Here is a 21,029-nt window from a genome sequence, read left to right on the forward strand (position 1 = left end):
GGCGACACAGATCCACTGAATAGCAAGTTGGAAATTAAGATTGATTTGGACATGTACAGAAGACAATGCCTCCGCATGCATACAAATAACTACATGCATTTGAAAGCAGGACATCAGGCAACCTTCAGACACACACACTCTTATTTAAAAGAAAGGAACACTGGTGTAAAAAATACACATATTTTGTGTGGAATAATGTTGGGTTAACCCACAAGCCACCTCTTTGTTTTCCCACCTTAAGCTGTGAGCATATATGTCCATCCACAGCAGAGCCCTCAGGGGGAAAAAGGCAAGTCTGACAGCCATGATGGCACCATCTCTCCACTACCTATCCAGCCTGTCCTGCTGCCATCAACCTTCTACCTATGACATTTCCACTCCTGATAAATATAACACAGAATACTACAAGTAAAATATATTTTTCCTGCTTTATAGCTACATTTTAGTGAATGTTTTGCGTCCATAAACAAGTCTGTTGACAGGCTGAGTTTTGTTTTTTCCAGATGTCAAACGAGGGACAAAACGCTGTATAAAGAGAAAGCACAGGACAGCAGAGTGAATGGCGTGACGATGTGTTTAGGAGTTTAATTTGCAGCATGTAAAATTGGAAATGGAAAACAAGAGCTGAGCCGGGGAGAGCGGTGGTTCTCTACTCTGTCTGAGATGTTCTCCGAGGAAGCAGTTCTATAAGATGTACACGCTGAAAAGCAGTTTGCTGATGAGAATGGCGACAATGTGAACTCTACTGGAAATCAAGACTTCAGTGAAGCATCATCTGTTTGGTTTGTCTGTAACCCTCTGAGCGGAAACCAAATGTACCTTACACACGTTCATAAACACACAGAGGCATTGGAAAAGCTGCCATCATCAAAACTGAACGCCTCCAAGACACAGGGTGTATCCATGGTTATAATACTGTGTATTTTTTTTTTTTTGTGCTGTAAAAAATGAGGAGGATGGCAAAAGCCACAAAACACAGTGTCCCCGGCTCCATGTCGAGTTCGCCTGATGGAGTGGAAGAGACAGAGATAAAAAAAATAATAAAAAAAGCAGTGGAGCATTTCTTGTAACTAGCCTGTCATTCTCTGGGGATTGAATCCACTAACAACAGGTCAGGCTGGGGGCAGGTGTTCTGCTGAGACTCTCGGTAGCCATTTTTCCACAGTGTGGCCAACTGGGACTTGCCGGGGCTGAAGTCATCGAAAAATGCTTACGATTGAGAACCATAAGAACATAAAGGTTTGGTCTGCTGCTGTGTTGTAAGAAACTACAACGCGGTTGGAAAATCATCCCTGCTGACAAAACAAAGTATTAAAAAATGTTGCTTTGTGGGTGATTTGGGTGACAGGAAAGGACTTAGTGCAGGCTACTTCTGTCTCATCCTGAAGGGGAAAAACCAGAGCAGAGGCTAAAATAAATGAAAAGCAATCACAAATGCTAGAAAAGGCTTTAGAGGATGCACTGAATTTCAAAATACATCCAGAGCATCCTGTGATTTGCTGTGCAGAGCAATCAGGCAAATGTACTTGATCATGAATAGGCTGAAATTGTGCATGCGATGGTAAAGTGGTGGCTGGAAACGCAAATCATTACATATAAGCTACATGTCAGGTTTTTCATCGCATTTCAATTTGAGCTTTCTGCAAAAGTGTCTGCAATTACACCACTGTGGTGAACACACCTTCGCTGGTGTATGGCGAGGTGAGCTGGGAGGGAAAAAAAGATTATCTTCACAACAGCACAGCCCTGCTTCACAGATATTACAATACGAACCATGTGAATGTAAAACGCTCTCACAAATGTGTATAGATTAGATTGAGTCCTTGGCTCAGATCCAATACAATACAGAGCAGAGTAATAACACTAAGATGTGTGTGTATGTATGTATGATACAAAGATAGTGTGGAGAAGAAGATACAATCAGGGGAATACCTTCCAATGCTATTAAAGATATCTAAATGCACTCTCAGCTGAAAAGGAAATAACTCAGTTGAGCAGCTGAAACCTGAGATAAAATATAGATCAGATGATACGCTAAGAGCTTTATTGTTATGATTCGATCCATGTGTTATCTGTGTAAATATCTTGGTTTACAGGCATCTAGTGTTCGAATAGGATTCACCGAGAACATAAAGCTTCTGTTTCATTTAAGAGAGAAACAAACAGAAGTGACAAACAACGGGTGTTGTCGCTGGAGAACGGTCCACAACATTCAACACAATGAATGACAAACGAGAGAGAGAGAGAGAGAAGCTGCAGCAGAGAAACATTTCGACAGCTGTAAATAACAACACATTCATTATTTGACTTCATTGCTGTAGCATGTGCACAGTGACACCAGTACTGATGGAAAATAAAAAGCACAGCAATTAAATTATAAAGCAATGTTACACAGGCCAAGAACAGCAGAAGGGCAGCGTTGTGGCGAATGCAATGAGGGAACAGTAACAGGTAGAGCTCAGGGGAACAAAAATCTGGAGTATTCATGAGAAAATTCAAGGCACATCCCTTCACTTTATTACAGAGAAAATTGACTGTACGGCTCATCCCACTGCCGGTAACCTTGTCACGACACTGGCTGCCATAAGGAGCCTCTCATTGTGGAGCTTGGAAATTTAATTTCTCAGAATTAATCAGGCCTCATTATTGACGCTTTGATCTTGGGACCGGTGGAAGTAGCCTCTGTATCTCTTTGTAGTGCTACAGTTAATGTCAGCATGCTGGAAATGAAAGGATGAACCACTGTTCAGGTGTCTATATAAATCGACCCTTGAAAGGTAAGGCCGTGGTATTCACAGGCTTTGAAGATGCCGGAGCTGGTCTGCCAGATGGCGACATCCAAAAATATGGGAACCATAAGATGAGAGAAAAGGAAAAACTGCTTTATTGCTGCATTGAACACAATATTGACACTATTTAATCCAAATTGTTATTTTTTTTATTGCAAATGAATACCAAAACATACTGTATGCATTTATAAAGACAGGCAGAGAGAAGATGAACAACATGAGTCAACACTGTGATTTAAAGTAAGTATTAGGGAACTGGTCCAAGGTTGTTTGGCTCCCATTTGTATACCATCCGTATTCTGGCAAGACAGAGCAAAACAACATTAGTGCTGGCTAGGAAGAACAAGCTGCAAGCTAGCATACTAACATTTTAATCTTTGCTACCTTCTCTGACCCTGGGAACAAAATGTGCTGTTGGCTGTCCTCTCCAACCCATCAGCTGCTTCCGTTTGCAGGGGACTGGACTGCGGCCTGCAGGGTCCTCCTGGCCATCTCTAGGGCTCCTTCCTGGGTCTTGTTCCCGCCAATAAATCCTGAAGCATGGACGAAGATGCAGTCTTTAATTCCACTGAGCTCCGACAGTGCTTCATCTCGAACGCCACGCCACTCTTCTGGCAGGGACAGCCTGGAATAGGAAGACAGAAGGGCAAGCTGGTTTACAGATGGACAGTGTGGTCAACTGATCACTTCCCGTTGTCACATAACTCCTGTAAAAAACACACTTTGCTGTATGCTGTATAAAACCAGTTATAGACTCTGCAAGAACGCAAATAAGATATCGATAGAAGAACAGACTAACAGCCTCCAAATAAAGTTGATAGTCAAATGATAATAGGTTGTATTTGTTGATTGAGTCACCTTTAAAGCAAAGATGTGTTGGAGCTTTTAAAATGCAAAGTACTGCTTTATATTCTTTGTATTCTAAGGAAAGGTTGGGTATTATTTGAAAAGCAATATGAATCAATACCTTAAAAACAAATAAGGAAAATTAGGGAATAAGCAAACAATTTAAGATAAAAGTGTTTTCTTTCTTTATTTCTGACTGGCTCTTCACAAAGACTTATTTCAGATTTCTTGACATGTGGCAAACTGCCGTAACCCTCGGACATTGCACCACTACCATCAATCCCAGTAAATGCACCGATCAACATCGGTTTTATTCTTCTCCAGTAATGTGTAAAATCACAGATCACCACAGTGTCCGTGCCACAAGGCAGCCGCAGAGTCAACAGGCAATCTTACAAAGTGGAGAAAAGATTGGCTCTGTGAAGGTTTTACGAGCTATCTTCGATAAAGTGTCTGGATGTATTGTACAGAGGGAGAAAATACATAAAAATGTAGAACAGCTCATTTACCACCTACTGCATGGAGCATACACCTCTGTCCACAGCCCAGCACATCATTTAAAACACATAAGCAGTTCTCCCTTTTGAGAGAGAGATTGTGTGTGTGGGTGTGTGTATGTTGTTCTCTTGCCTTGATGGGGTTCTTATCTCCCCTACCTCAAACCGTTCTACTCTCAAAGTATTGATATATTTAGCCATGTTTCATTTTGATTTTGAATTCATTCTTATTCCTCATTTTATCGTTCACCTCTCACCCTTTCACCGCTTCTGAAATAGACTTAAAAACTGTCTACATTTGCTAAAAGCTTCAGATTTAATTAAAAATGCCATTCTATCCTCTCTCTCTCTCTCTCTCTCTCTCTCTCTGTCACATGCTCGATGAATTATGAAACTGTGCTGTCAGAAATAAAGTGACACAGTTGTCAAATACAGCTGCAATTTGAAATGAGCACAGTGTTTTCTCTTTTTCTCAATTTTGAAAGGTCCATTTCCCAGGCATTCTGCTTCCCTTTGAATATTAATTATCATTCTGTTTAACACCCTCTAAAATTAGATTATTGGGAGAGTGAGGAGCTTCACAAGAGCAAAAGTGAACCATAATGTCAAACCATTTACATGTGCATAAGCCGTGCTATTATCTCAAGTGACACAGTCCTGTCCCCATTAAGACTGTCAATGGACAACCTGGGGAGGAGAGCATGGCAAAGCCTTAAGCCCTGTTAAATGAATCGACCAATCAATAGCTGCACAGTATGGCTAGAAAACAAGCTCTGAGGAAAGGTCAACAGGGAAGAAGCAAGAAGGTAATGACTACTGTTGTTATGACATGCCAGGAAACTCCAACTCGAGATGACCAGTCTAAGCATCAGAACCCAATTAGCAAAACCCAGAACTTTGCTATAGTATGAGACAGATTTAGAGAAAAAATACGAGATTCAGCCTACTAGAGATAACGGATTATTAAAGCATGGAAACCAAGTTTAGTGATGTTGGGCAGACACTAAGACCAAGAGACACTTGCAAACATGCAGAGGAGCTGAATCTTCCTGCAGCGTGCTCACTACGTGTTCGTGGACTACTTCTCTGTGCTACACGTCACACATTCTTCTCCTTTCAACATGGGCAACGTCAGAGCGATTGTTATCACAAAAGGGCTGAGGGAAAACAGGAGAAGAACATGTACACATTTCTGCTTTTTTAAAAGATATAACATCAAATTGTTTTCAATTAATAATTTTCTCATGATCATTCATGAGGCCATTTCTCAGAAACATGACAGATTTTTTGCCTCATTTAATCTACATTTTCAAGCTACAATTGAAAACAAGGAATTGCAGCATTTCATTGACTTCATGTGATTGTTTATTAACTATCTTTAGCCTCTGGACTGTTTTGTCAGACTTGGGAGTACAGAAACACAGTGGGGATTTTCACTATTTTCTCACATTTTATTGGGATGGGACGATTAATTAGAAAAGAAATAATTACAGTCCTACTAATACAAATACACAGCAGATTACTGTGACAGCAGCCAGTGTATTTTTCCATAAATAGAGTAATATGTCCTAATTCAGCTCATATTGCTGTCAGTATTATCCTATACAGGACATTTCCAAGGAAGGTCTGCTTCCACTCCCCTCTCCCAGCTCACATTTCCTTAGCAATGTGGTGCTGATAAAAATAGACCCTTTTTTCCCCCAGGTGCAGTAGCAGGGACACAGGTGATAACAACACCCCTTCTGCAGAGTCGGCACATGCCTACTGGGAGGAAGCAGGCCACCCATAGAAAGAGCCATCTGGAGCCATGTTTTTTTTTTATCCATCTCCCAAGTCATTGTTCTCATGTAGCGCCACACCAACAGCCATGTTTGCATTAAATTAAATCTTTGAAGTGCTCCGCAACCATAAACAGGTGCCAGTCTTTTTAGTTGAAAGCACTGCCGCCTGATGAGATTCTGCAGGGGAGTGGAAAGAAAATGAAGGGAGGGATGAGCAGAAGGTGTAAAAGGTGAGTCCATGAGACCGGATGGGAGGATGGACAAGGGAGAGGAAAAGGGGAAGAAATAGGATTAATGCAAAAAGTATAAGACAAATCAGATAAAGGGGATGGAATTGAAGAGGGTAATTATGGGAAATAGATAGAAATACTGGGCATAAGAGAGAGGCAGAGAGGTGGAAAAGAAACACCAATAGGAGAGCCAGCTTCAAAGAGAAAATAAAAGACATAACAGAGCAGCTACTGGTCACATCAACACTCAATCAAAGCTGTTCAACTCTTCGTGGGTCTTTGGGCATGATTTGCTCAGGGGCTCCCCTACCACTGCCGAGCAGCCTACAATGTAATGTAATTAATGAGATGTGTCAAACCCAGATAACAGCTTAAGAGCACATGTTATCAGAGGTAACAAGATATATAAGATTTTTTAGAATGTTTTAAGTGAGATGTCACATTTGTCATTTTTCTTTGTATAGTCCCAAGTCACTCAGTGTCATTGTCTCAGTGGGATTTACAGTCTGACGAATGCAATGAGCTCTTCATCCATTTAAATTCTACAGAAAAACTATTAATAATAAAAAACATCTATATGAAAAAAAGGAAGAACCATCATTAGCAACACCGACCTGTCTTCAAGCATAAAAAGACATGCAACAGATTTACACATGTACAAAGACCAGAACAGGCAGAAGAACTACAATGTGTTGAATGTGAATGAGAGTCCTCAATACTCAGCTATTATATTATTATATTATTAATCCTCTGGGATTAATAAAGTTTTTTGAATCTTGAATCAGCCTTCTACTCCCTTTAGAGTATCACAGCTGTTTAAAATGGCCATATTATGCATAAGGGGATTTTAAAATGTGTGAAAAGTTAAAGGGTTTCACTGAATTTGTTCAAAAGGTTGTGCTGAGTGTCGAGACTGTGAGTGGGAATTACATATATCACAATTTGTCACAGACAAAATTATCTTCTCTTTGACACTTGTTAAATTAACTGTCTTTCACAGTATATCAACATTCACGTTTTCTTATTAGATTTTCCAATGGAATGAATTGGAATTTGACATAGATGAAGACTTAGAACTGAAATCAGTTTTTAGGACAAATAAAATACGTAGAGTAGAATTTATAATATCCAAAAAATGTGATTGAGACCTGCATGATTTTGTGCTTCAAGGGAAATAACTTGAAACGTCGACTATATATACTACTGTATATGTAACGTCATTGAAAACGTCAGACAATAAAGTAGGATTGAATTTCATTTTGTGTTAAGGATAATTTATCATTTCCTTCATAACTGACTGATCCTGGACTTCTGCTGAACCCGTTACATCCACAAAGACTGTAGATTATTTTATAATCATGTACTAGGTATTAGGTGGCGTGAGATGACAGCACGTCGGAGGATGAAGGCAGACTACTGTATATTTCAATCTGCTATGATTCATACTGCTCAGACTTGGACACACATGAAGACACACACAACTGAGTCAGAGCAACTTCATTAGTTGATTCACAGACAACACTAATGACTTTTTTCCTGCCTCATTCCCTACAGTATTATCTACTTTCATTTTCACACAGCTACAAGTTGCAAGTTGCAGTCTCTAGTGTAGACAATATGAGGCATTGGGTGAGACAGCATTTTATCTAATTATCCAGGCGAGTACGCCATCATCTTCCCTTTCTTGAATTTCATTAAGTCTACTTTTCAACATATGCGGGAGACTTGAAGCTACAAATCAGAAACATTTTATTACCTTTTATCGGTTGAGAAACACTGCAGTTTTAGTGGGAGGCAAAAATACACAACATAGACCTAAAACCTGAACATGAGACAAGCAGCAAAAGAAATTGGATGTTAATGAATGTGAATGAACCACCTAAACATAAATCCCATTCGCAGTTATATAGTGTTGTTACAAAGTCTTTTTTTTTCTTAGTCTTCTTTTTAAATTGTCTGTATGCTCCTCGAATTGGCTGCTGCTGGTGTCTATCCCGTTAACTTGCGATAGTCTCTATAGGTTTCACGCTACTCTGCTAATAAATAAAAAAATACGAAGAAAGCAAAAAGGTTTGGCAAGAGGTTTGTTTTGAAGCTTAACAAATTAGGGTAACAGAACCCATTCTTGTAGCTCACCTCTGCAGCTTTGAAAAAAGCACAAATCACTTCTAATGTTCTTCCACCCCAGACACTGATGCTTAAGTGCACATGGAGCAGACCCTATGTTACTCTGAAAATCAGGTGATCAATATCAAGCAGCGCAAATCATCAAAACGCAGGAACAACAAGAACAAGAACTAAATCCAGCATAGGAAGAAAAATAAGCAAGCAAAACGACAACTGGAAAGACTTTCTGTCCAACATTTACATACGTTTATAACGTGTGCTGTAGGATTTAGGTCAGAAAACAAACCCACCCGCTAAAGTGCATCAGTGTCCGCAGGTAAATAATTCCCTTCCAGATGCAACACAGACCTGATAGGCGTTAATCATCTGACAAATTCACGAAGCGTTTTAGACTTGTCATGACAAGAATACTAATATGATTTAATGAGCACGAATGAGGCACCTTTTATTTATCTTCCAAGTTTGAAAGGTTCAAGAGCTTATTATTGCTGGAATATGCAGAAAGAAGCAAACATAAGACATTTACAGTTGCAATCATCTAAATTAGCCCCTTCAACCTGCAAGGCATCCAAGAGATGTGCATAAAATGTAGGCTTAATAAAAATACATCAACTAAAACCTTGGTGAAAAATTCCTCCACTAGATCTTGATGGTAGTTTCTCAGATGCAAGTTTAGTTCAAGTGCAAAGGCTTCAAGCTCACTAATATCATCTGGTTTCCGTGCTGCCACTACTTTCTTTAATACATTCAATGGGATTCACTTCACAGGTTTGCACTTCTTATGCCTTGCAACCCACACATACTGTCATCAACTATTGGCTGATAAATCCTGTTTAGTTTAGCCCTATTTGGGATGAATATTTGTTCCATTTGTGTTTCATCATCTAATTCAATTACATTTCCTGGCAGCCACTGTACAGCATGGCAGCTAGGGTAACTAGTAAATATTTGTTACGTTGTTTAGCTGATAAAAAATTTATGCTTGCATCCTCAACCACACTAACACGGCTAATATTATTTTTTAAACCTTCAGACAAAAAAATATTTGATATTTCTTCTTTAGCAACAACAAATATTTTCTTTTAAATTAAGTCCTATGGCACAAATATACCACTGATTTGTTTAGAGCCCTGAAATGAGACTGCAAACACTCAATGACACAATGACATCTAACTTCTGAGTGGCCTAAATTATATTCATATTACAAGAGGGCTATGACTAAGCAGTAGTGTATATTTAATTAAACAAATTTTGCTGCTCAATCAAGCATGAATCACACATTCATTAAAATTCACCTCCTGGTGTACTTTTGATAAGTAGCTGTAAATAAAAGTGTTCTGTATGTCCTGTGTCAGACAGATTGCTTTATATGAAGCAAATGGTGTTATTAACATTAGGAAAACAAAAAAAGCAACACCTGAAAAAAGGGTGGTGCACACTGAGAGAGGACTCAGGTGGCTTTGCAGAGGTGTTGGTGTCTTTAAAACCTATAAAACCCACAGAGACTGATGTGAGAACATAACTAAAGGATTACACTCCTCTTACAAACAAGTGCTATTTTCCTAGCAGGAGTTACTCTCTCGCCAGATGACACATCAGCCTTCTGTGAGTAGTTGTCAAATGGTCTGATAGGCATTAAAGTTAAATCATACACCGTGGCTCATCTCCGTCACCAGGACTCAATTCAACACATTTGGGAGATTCTTGAGCTGTGCCTGTCACTGTGTTTACCACCAGCATTTAACAACATCATGTCTGGGAGAACTTCTTGTGTGTGAGTCACTGTCACAACATCCCTGCGAGTTCTGCATGCCTGATTTCTGCTATGGCAACTTGTACAAGGTGCTCCCTCTGAACGGGAGATCACACATTGTACCTAATGAAGCAGAAATGTTTTTTAAATAACCTCAAATACAGTCCAACTAAAAACAGATGTAGTTCTTGATTTGAGATTAGATTTTTTTAAAGCACCTGTTCTGGAAGGTGTTGAGCCCAGCAGGGACACACTGGACTCTCCACTGTCCATTCTGGTCTTGATAAAGGGCAAATTTGATGGGTGTCTCTACCAGGAGCTCCTTCTCTAAGACAAACAGGTGCTCTTTCCAGGGACACCCGCCCTGGGAGAACAACACCACCTCCCCACTGGGATCTACCTGAAAACAAGAAGAGAACCGGGATGTTATGTGTTCATTAATGTGCAAGATAAAGGACAAACACAAAGAGACGAGACGTTCAGTTTAGAAAAGAGGCAACAATTTCAGTCACACACGCACACTAATATTTTGTTGGACCGCCTTAAGCTTTGATTACAGTATGCATTCACCGTTGCATCGCTTCGATAAGCTTCTACAATGTCATCAGTTAGGGTTAAACAACTTATTGCCAGCTGAAAAATAATCATCCATGCAGTAATTATCCAATGAGAGGCTCTTAGCTATTTGCTTAGTTAAATCCAGGTCTGCCCTTCAGATGAAAACTGACACTGAAAAGGAAACAATGGCATTGAAAAAGTTGTACTAAAAAACTGAAAAATATATTATACTATATATGCAGATTTGACACTGTAACAATAACTGTAACTCATCAAAAGCAACACAGAGCTGGTTTAACTAAATAAATACAGTTTGTAACACAGGAGCATAGGAATGATTGAATAAAATGATTTAATGTTGATCCTGTATTGTTTAACTGTTACACATACAAGAGAAAACAAGTTGAAAGAAGGAAGAAAACCGCAGCATCTGCTTCTTAACCATCACTAATGATGGCTAATTAGCCATGACAGATTCAGAAATGGCTCCTCTTAGTGTCAAAATAAATAAATAAAAAAGCTATACACATTAGATTAGACAGTGGTGTACCTGATGCCTCTGCTTAACAGCTTCCTCCACCACTGCACGAGCTGGCAACCAGGACAAGTGATAAAAATTCAGACGATCCAAGAACTCCTCACCAACCATCTTCATAGCCTTCTTAAATCCCTCCTAGTGAAAACATGTGCAAACACATACATAGTAATACAGCACTAACAGGAATGTGAAGACTGTATCATATATTGAATGCAGAAATAGATGTTTTTATAGACCAACTTTAGATTTATATTGAAGCCAAGGTTTAAAATCCTTATCATTCACACATCTCATCACTTCACCACCACATCTGAATCTAAATACAGATGTGGCAGATAAAAGAGGGATAATTAAGTCTTGCCTAACCATTTCCCCAATAATTCTTGTAGCCCTGCTTAATACGTTTATGTCATGTCCTTCTAAGACTTCAGTCTGACCTCTCTCTCTTATCATCTTATGAGCAGAAGCAGAATAGAGCATGAGAATGAAAGACTGACACAAACGCATGCACACAAAGACACATCTTACTGAAGTGTCCCTGGGTTTAAACAGTTATGGATAAAGGAGATGAAAATCAATTATGTTTTTCAATTATCACAAGCAGCTACTGTTGAGAGTTCACTGGGTCAGTCTTGTTGTCTGCCAGGCATTTTGCAATATAAACATTTCTCACTTTCTGATTTCTCAGAGCTATCCTACCTCACAGTGGGGATCTGGAAATTGAAGGAAAGTGCATGGACATGAATTCTAATCGTGTCAACTGCATTGCATTAAAAAAAAGAACAGGACGACTGCTCCATTGCAACAGCTCCTAATGATTAGAAAAAAACAGCATATATGTTGACTATGCTGGTGCTCAACATATATGCTGGTTTTTTTTCCATCGTATGCAAAACTAGGCTGCTGGTATCTCAGGAGAGTCTGCAGAAAGCAGGTGCTACTTCCTTACCTCCACCTGTACTAATGAGAGACACAGAGCGATTTCTGGGCCTCTGTTGTTTCTGATCATTGGCTGCAAGGCACTGCACCTGTCACACTGTTAACCTATTTTCCACTTTTGTTTCATGAAAGCTTGTCCATTGTGTATGATTAGTATTAAGGTCTGGGTTAAGTAGTAATAACTATGTGTCTGTGGCCCCACAGGATAATGTGTTATTAACCACTCAGCCAAATTTAAAGTATATATAAGTATATCAAATTAGGTTTCATTAAAAATTAAGCAGATATCTCTGCTCTCTCATCTCTGTGTGCATCGGCTCACACGTGGACTCGTCTCTTGTCAAGCCATGATGAAGGCACATGAGGGGTAGGGGCTCATGGGAAATGGTGTCCTTTAAAGGCCGTAATAAATCAAAATACTGAATGTACAAAAACCTACCACACTCATCTTAATAAAGCTAATAAGTTTCACAACATACTGTTGAAAAAAAAGCTGTGTTCCAAGGCTGGAGCTTCTATTATTATTGATTTTGAAATCTCAGGGAGACTTTGAGGTTTACAAGTTCCCTCCAGTGCATCACCACGCTTCCTTTCTGCCCAACCCACTACCACTACTGCCCTACTGTGGTACAGCCTTCTAAGTATTACATTGTTCAGGTCATTGATTACTATATGACTAAGTTATCAATTCGAGGTTCATTTTGTCGTTTAGTTACCATCTGTAAAAACAAATGTTCAATGTATATGTGAATTTGCATAGAGCAAAAAGCAAAGACAGTGTAACTGTTTATCTCCTGGGAATAATTACATTACCATGAAACAATACCAGCATTACAGTGATTATCTGTATGGTATGGCTTTGTCGCGCTTTGTGTTTTTCCATTAGTAGATACATTTATTTTCACATAGTAATACCCCAGAGTCATGAAAACACGGGCAATGATAAAACGCATACTTATCCATGCAATGCTGTGACACCCTAAAATGCAACCAGTAATTTAGACAGACAGGATTTAATGGCTGTGAAACCTGCTGCTGTTATGTATATTTGAAAGAGAAAGTGTGAACTCCTTGGACTTACTGTATCTGCTACCTGGTGCTTTGAGGCAAACTTAAGGCCCTCAATGATGTTTTATTTTGGAAAGCTGTTGCTTTCTACTTGTTACCATGAACAAAGACATGACCAAAGACATTTGGCTGTTACTATGGGCTTTTTTAAAAACTTCATTGAGAATTATGTCTCATGATTTTGTAGTCATCTTACCCAGGAGAACAGCGAAAGTAGCCACAGTACAGTATGTTCTCCATTTATAGAGAACGCGTGGGCCAGGCAATATCTTAAAACTCTGTGGAACATTTTCCTTTTCTACCTTTACACAAAACTATTTTACAAGACACATTTATATCAGCAAATACTTCTTGTGAATAGAAAATAAAAATTGAATTCACGTTCTATGAGTAACTTTACACCTAACCTTGTAAAACTGAAACCTTGTAATTCTATAAATTTGCAATAAAAGTTTTTTGGGTTATTTTGAGAGACGTGGAAATAAGCTGTGAAAGCAACATGGACGTGCAGTGTAATGTCCTTCATATGTTGAACACATTAGTAAAACGTGTCCATGTTGGAAACATTAGTAAAAAGGACTATTACGCAAATGTGGACCAACACTATCCTTCATTTGCCGTCATGTTTGGGGCAACACGGTGAATTTAAGCTCAACACTGACTCTCTTCTAGCCGTTTTGGTCTATCAGTGAAGAGAAATCTCAGTCTTTTTAGCAGCTAAATGAATCTCTGCGTACACCAGAGATTATATGTCTGCTTATATATAACAAAGATTATGCATCAAATCAGTTTGCGTGCTAAATATGAGTATATATTTACTCTAATGCAATCACTCCCACCCATACCTCAGTGTCTTGACTCTTGCTGCTCCAGCATGGGTTAAGGTAGCCGACACGTGCGCTCAGTGTGCTGGTAATGCTGTAGCGAGCCTCCCCGTCACATTGTGAAATTCCATTGTCTATTGCATCCACCTCTTCCACAAAGTTTTCATACAGCTGCAAACAATTTAAAGAAACGTGACAGGAGAGATTATGAACATGCAATCAATGACATGGGAAACACTGGCATTAGGTTATAAACCTATGACTAGTGTAGTAGCTAGACGAGAATTTCAAGGACCATTTGTAGGTGGTGCTGGGGATGGGGAGAGGCTAAAGTACATGGCTGGGTCATTACACCAAAAGTAGAAAAAAAAATTTAATCAAAAATAAGTGGAAGAGGAGCAGAGAAGTAAGGCATACAACATATAGTGCTGAGAAGTCCTCTGTACACTGGAAGGTCAATCACCAAAGAGTTGACATTTTACAAGTGGCTTACAAGTGGAACTAAGCTCTGGGGCAAAAATAGAGGTTTAGTTTGTCTAAAGGACAAGACATGCAACATCCTAAAATAAATAAAGTTTCAGCCGTGAGTAAAAGGATTACTCTGGACATCAAACAAACTGGCACATCAAAAAGCCACTGATAATGTGAGTTAATAGAGCCAATATTTATGGTGACCTAAGATTTGGCTGGCTTAATATTTCCTGGTCATTAATATATCCTGTGTGCCGAGGCCTCCTGCTGGCCGAGCAGTCTGAAATGCACCAAGTATAACTGGAGTGGTTCATTCACTTTGAATCTGGTAGAAATTGTTTCTCTTCTTTCCTAGTCCCATTGCACTGAGACTGTCTGATGAAATAAAAAGGCAATGAACTAAATAAACATGTGTTTATTTATTTATGCGTCTACAGGCAGAGACTATGTGGTTTATGTTTTTTAAAAAAACATCAGCGCACATGCCCTTTTAGTTAATAAAATGTATAGTGGCAAGAAATGCGGAATTATTGCCAAATATGAACACAATTATAGTCAGATCTTCACCTACAATAGCAAACAAATCATTGTTTTGTCACATTCACTGTGTAATTGAAAAATAAAAGTATGTGAACCCCAAGGTTAATGGCATCTGCAAAAACTAACTGCAGTGAGGAGGTAGAAAACTTGGAGTTTAATCAATGAAACACCATTGGAGGTGTGGGTTGCCGCTTGTTTGACTTACAAAACACATATACATTTGGAGTTTTGTTTCACCATAATAACTGACTGATGTGTACCATGTTTTGCATAGAAAAGTTATGTTCAAGAAGTGATTTGTATAAAGCTGAAAAGGAATAGATACTCATCAGTCCTTCATTAGAAAAACTGTGCAGAATAATGTCATGTTAACTGGCTCATGCAGCAGGAAAGTGACCCTAAACATCAAAGTCAACCTACCACAGACTGACTGGTGACAAAGTAAATCCACCTAGTGTGGACCTCATCCCAACAGACATGCTATGGAATGACTTCAGAGACTCGTTCACACCAGACATTAGGGCTGAACAACCAATCACTTTCAAATCAATGATGCAATTTAACAGAAGGCATTTTGTTTAATTCACAAAGTGAGTGCTACAAATTGAGTGTAATTATTCGAGAGTTATTAGCTCAAGCACATGATATTTGCCTAAACATGTATGATGCATTAAGGCAGAAATGCTGGTAGCTACACAGGGCTCACATACTTCTTATATATCATGTTATATCTACTAAGCAAAGCTATCCTTCCTTCTTATCTCACAGGCCCATTTGGAAATTTACTCTATTTAGGTTTAGTGTACCAAACAGTGTAATGTTGAGATGCGCTTGATGCAATGGAAAATATCCCTTTCCGATAAAGTGTTTGTGTTGTGAATAAAACACAATCAATGGTAATCCACTGCCAGCTATAAATCCATCATCTTTTTTTCCTCACCTTGTCATAGAGCACCTCCAGCTGCCTGTCATCCTCCTTCAGCTGCGTCAGGTGGGCCAGCACCTGGTGACCAAAGTGCAGGTAGACCAGACCAGCTGAGCTGAGCTTGGTCACCCATGGTTTTTCTGGACACAGACTGTGGAAACTCTCTGTAAAGGTCCTGAACAAACAGAAAGAAAGAAGACACAGTGGAAACAGGAAAGCCTCTTTAATAGCACGTTAATAATGTATTTATAGTGATCATTGCACATCATATATACAGTCTAATATATATATATATATTCCACTTCTACCTAATCTATATTTGGGGACTACAAGTAATGACTTTTTTCATAGTCGATTAATTTTTAGAATTTTTAATCAAAAGTGAAATAGGTATCTGTTCTCATAACTACATTAATCAATAATGAAAATAATTGGCAGTTGCTCCTACAGATGTCACCAGTTCACATAGAATAAAACATTGCATTGACTATATTGGAGACATCAGTGATCCAATACTTTGTACTTGGACCAAAGCTTGGGCAATTAAACATTAATCTTCTGATCATAAACAGGCTATTTACGTTTTTCCGATGACCAACCTCTTCAATAAAGTGTCTCCTGCATTCAGACGTATGTTGTACATTACTGGGGGTGTATGAGAAATCAATAAAAAGGACTTCCATAAATACCATGCCCAGGTTCACAGAGAGTTTTAATTGGCCGCAGTGAGAGGGCATGTTCAGGCATGTTTTAAGGAGGAGCACATATAGATAAAAGTCACCTGACGTCTTTTTTCAACCACATGCTGAGATGGTTGGGCTGCAACACTGAGCCACTGCTGGTCATTTAATTCAGGTTTAATTAGGATGCTTGGGCTGCAGCACAGCGGAAACCAGACTATCAGATGAATGAGTGACACGCTAGGGAAGTGGGGGGTAATCACAGTCATTAAAGGGCTAATTGGCCAAGCTGGGGCATTTCCATGCTGATTATCAGGAGATGGAAGTGAATGAGGAGAGGCGCTGATAAAGATATTCTTAGCAAAGAGAAGTCATCAAACAGTTTGTGAAATGCGCAGGCGAGCATTTACCACAGTGAACTGAATGAAGGTAAGCAGCGTGCAAAATCCAAGAGTTGGAATTGAGGTTTAATAAATATTCTTTAAACATATTAACATATAAGATACTACAATTTCCATGCTGCACCACCATGGCTGATCACACTGTAGCAGTAGAAAGAACAACCTTATTGAATTGTTCCCTGATTGAAGCATCACAAAAAACTTAATGACTGAAGTAACTCAAGTACTTTGTGAAAGGAATATTAGTGGCCAGTAATGTCTTTGAATTAGAGTCCAATAGTTCCTTGGAAGGATGAGAACTTTGGCTTGCATAAAGACCCACTTATCTCACTGTGACTGGAGAGTGGACTAAATCATTTTATAGGAGCGCTTCCGAAAGGGTCATGGCCTCTGGTTTAACTCTCAACTTTGTGCGAAACTCATGTCAGTAAGATTTAAGAGTTGAATTATCAATGGATGTATTCCTTTTACATGTTTCTCTATATATGGTAAGGGACACCTACATACAAGATGTACCTTATCACCACAAATTATACAAAGAGTGTGCATTAATCATGAACAAAAGGCTTCAATGTCAAACTATGAGCATGTTATGACACAGTGGAAACAACATTAAACTACATTAAAACACACAATTTTATTTTTGTGTTTAGGTTTTCTAGTCATATATTCAATTTCTCTGTTTGGATGCTGATGTAAAACAAGTAACTCTCTTTGTGTGCATTCATTATGAATCGAACTGTCTCCTTGCTCCAACTTCTTATAGAACTGACGGCTGGGGGCAATGTCTATGTTCTCCTCAGTCTGATGACAAAAAAAGCAATCACAGATATTCCCCTGAACATCACTACTTCTTTAATAGTTCAGTTCTATGCGCTTATTTTACATCTCTAATTGTGATGTATTGGTTTTGATGTCAACTTCATCTGTACACTGTCAAAAAGGGGGACTATAATCATTCTTTTCAGCTCCTTCTCCAACTTCCTGCAGCACCCTAGGCCACTTACATTTATCCCTGCTATCACAACCATCTTGCCCCCATCCGAGCATGTGAGTGACAACCACATTCTCCTGTGGCCCCTAACTGCGCTGTGGCAGCCTCTAAGCCTCGTGAACCAACTGCAGGGGGGGCACTCAATTGAAGGAGAGCTAATTATCACTAACCGCCTGCCAGGAAGGGAGCCCTGGCATATCTTTATCACCATGGTCATAAAAGCTGTCTCTGATTATCATCAGGACATTAAGCTTACAAGGCACCTGCACTGGGCTGATTGCTAAACATGATGAGACTTCAACTGAATGCAATCATTCAGAAGAATTTTGGAGGGAAATTTCAAAGGAACATAGCACCTGTTCCTCTACAAATTGTGCAAACAGGGATGTGAGGAAAGGGGAGAGAAAAATCTCCCTCTCATCGTTGGACCTACTAAAAGTCTGAAACTTTACACTTTGTTTTGAAGACAGCAGGTATGAATCCAGCTTGAATTTCCAACCAACAGATTTGGAAGCCAAGATGTGGTTTTTAATTCTAAACACTACCTGAGCAGCTTGTGTTGGAGGTTTTACGCTACATTTCACTGTGTTTCCTTTGAAAATTTTTTATTATTACTACATATAACTGGGATGATTCCCAAAATAGCTTGTATCTCCTGTCTAATCAATTAATCTTATATTCATTTTAAGTCTGTAATTTCAAGCTTAGTTTTGCCTGACTAAAGCAAAAACCTAGATATTCTGTTTGCCATCACATAAAACACACACAAGAAAATCAGCACATCCTCACATCTCACAAGCTGGAGTTTATGATCGTTTGGCATTAGGGATTGAAAATAATAACAATTATCATAATAACTGGTTCCAAATAACAAATTTACTTTGATCAAATAATATATTTGCTGTTTCTGCTGCAGAGCTGCCAAATATAAAATTGGCCAATAATATGTCTATAATAAAAACACAAGACAAGTGGCTGCAGATATTAAAGCAGGAATAACCCAGGTGTAATTAATTATGCCGATGGGCTCAAAGACACGGCTTACTGTCATATCTAAATGGAATAAGCCTTCGCTAATGAGATTAGTTACACATGTGCTCAGCAGCAAAGACATTAAAATGTCTGACATGAAAGGAGGCTGTGGTGCTGCTGTCATAAACATGTTGTGCACTTCTTTTACCTTCATATAAAAGGTGAGTGATTTGAAGAAAATCACAACATGCCACGTTTTGTTATGACAGATGTCTGCCACGATGGACTACAGGATTATTTACTGTGCGGTCAACCGTAAACTGTGTCTTTTTACAGCCATTCACAAACACACACAAGTCACAAAACTGAATAAGCTTTTACTTTCACAACACGTTTTATGTGTGCTGTACCTCTGATGATGGTCGTAGCGATGCCTCTTTGGGTCAAACTCTCCCCCCACATCTACAACAACATCACACTCTGCCAGCACTGACGGATCCCTGGTTCGAATGATCTCAGCATCCTGTACAATGAACAGAAAGATTTGATTTGTAGACATGTAAGTATTTGTCATTAAGCATCTGGCAGTGCAGAAGAGAACATACTCAGAAAGACGGTTCTTTTACATTGACTGTATTTTTGTAACTAGTTCCTATCGTGGCCATCCTTTAATATCTTTGTATTAGCTCCTCTAGATGAATGCTGCAAATCACTTGACAGTATTGTATTTTTGCATGATTTGTAGCTCAATTTGTCAGGTGTTTAATTTACTAGATTAGACAAACATTTCTTGAATTGATTTTCCCAGAAGATTGTCTGTATTAAGATATACATGGATATATGAAATGAAATTATGTATTATATGTATTATTGTATGAAATTACTCATTCCTATTGTGGTACAAAGGTGAAGCTACACCTTAGTCTAAGTTTCTATGTGGTGTAATTGTGCCATTAGGCTGGTGAAATCTGATTCAGAAGAATTATTTTCTGTATGTTACCACCATAGACTGTATATAGGTTTATATTACAATCTATGATCCACTTGATAATAAACAAAACCCCGAAAAGAGAATAAATGTACAGGCAAGCCTGGCTTGTTTGCTATATTACATAAAAACGTATGATTATACTAAAATTACTACAGCTTCAAAAACTGGACAGTTCCGTTTCATCTTCCAGGGAGGTCCGTCTGTCTATACAGCAGCACCCCCTTTTGGTCGGTTTTACCATGACATAGGACCCAATTCATAAGCTTAAAATAAATATTTCTCCAATAAATAAGGAGCTGAACTCACCTTGTACTCAGGCAGCTGCCGGAGGAGGAAACAGGCCAGAACCTCGTCACAATGAAAGGTCCCATTATGAGTTCCGACCTTTTTAACCGTCATGTTTTCTGTGCAGAGTTTCTTCGGTTCACTTGACATGTACCTTGGTTTTATACGAGTAACATTGGCAGACAACAAACAGCAGCAGCTAGCTTTGGAATTTAATAATCGTAAAACGTTTGATGGTTTACTTATAATTACTAAAGACGCAATTTTGCTAGATTAAATGCTACAACACGTACAAACAGGAGTGGGCACGACACGCGTTAATGACGGACGGATTTAGCTGCCGGACCGGATGTGGTGCCCCACTTTTGTAAACTGGAGGAAGGAGGCGGGCAGGTTTGTTTTTATTTAGATTATTATTTTAAAATTTTTGTTGTTAAAAAAAAACACAACTAGAGTGGAATGAAACGCGAAATATTGTCTCTAATGAGTTTTATGTAAAATGGAATACTTTGCGTTTCTCAGTGAGTATTTTATGGTAACATGACATAAAAGTGACAGCAGAGGGAGCTGCAGGAGAGTGGGAGCTGTTCAATATTTGATTTACAGTGTTTTCCACAATTTTAAACTATGAATATCTTAAAGAGGATTTAACACTCTTTAATTAAAAAAATAAATTTAAAAAAAATATATTTGCTGGATTTCTAACCGACCCTCACAACTCCCAGTAGCCTCAGTATGAACAGTTTGTTTAATTAGTTTGTTTTAAATTAAACTAAGTGCAAAAAACTGTAGCTCATGGGTGCTTACGTTTCAAAAATAA

The 21,029-nt window shown here is 38.8% G+C and overlaps 1 protein-coding gene across 1 annotated transcript; it reads right to left on the reverse strand.

Annotated features, from left to right (window-relative positions):
* Nucleotides 1-2,872: 2,872 nt before the first annotated feature.
* Nucleotides 2,873-20,543, reverse strand: myg1 (myg1 exonuclease). Its single transcript, XM_026350157.1, has 8 exons — nucleotides 20,231-20,543; nucleotides 19,344-19,456; nucleotides 15,902-16,061; nucleotides 13,972-14,121; nucleotides 11,132-11,254; nucleotides 10,242-10,423; nucleotides 3,174-3,414; nucleotides 2,873-3,088 (listed from the first exon to the last, which is right to left on the reverse strand). The coding sequence occupies exons 1-7, from the start codon at nucleotides 20,357-20,359 to the stop codon at nucleotides 3,225-3,227; spliced, it is 1,047 nt and encodes a 348-aa protein (XP_026205942.1). The 5' UTR covers nucleotides 20,360-20,543; the 3' UTR covers nucleotides 2,873-3,088; nucleotides 3,174-3,224.
* Between the last annotated feature and the right edge of the window lie 486 nt (nucleotides 20,544-21,029).

The sequence above is a fragment of the Anabas testudineus genome, chromosome 5 (assembly GCF_900324465.2).
Source record: "Anabas testudineus chromosome 5, fAnaTes1.2, whole genome shotgun sequence".
NCBI classification, from domain to species: Eukaryota; Metazoa; Chordata; class Actinopteri; order Anabantiformes; family Anabantidae; genus Anabas; species Anabas testudineus.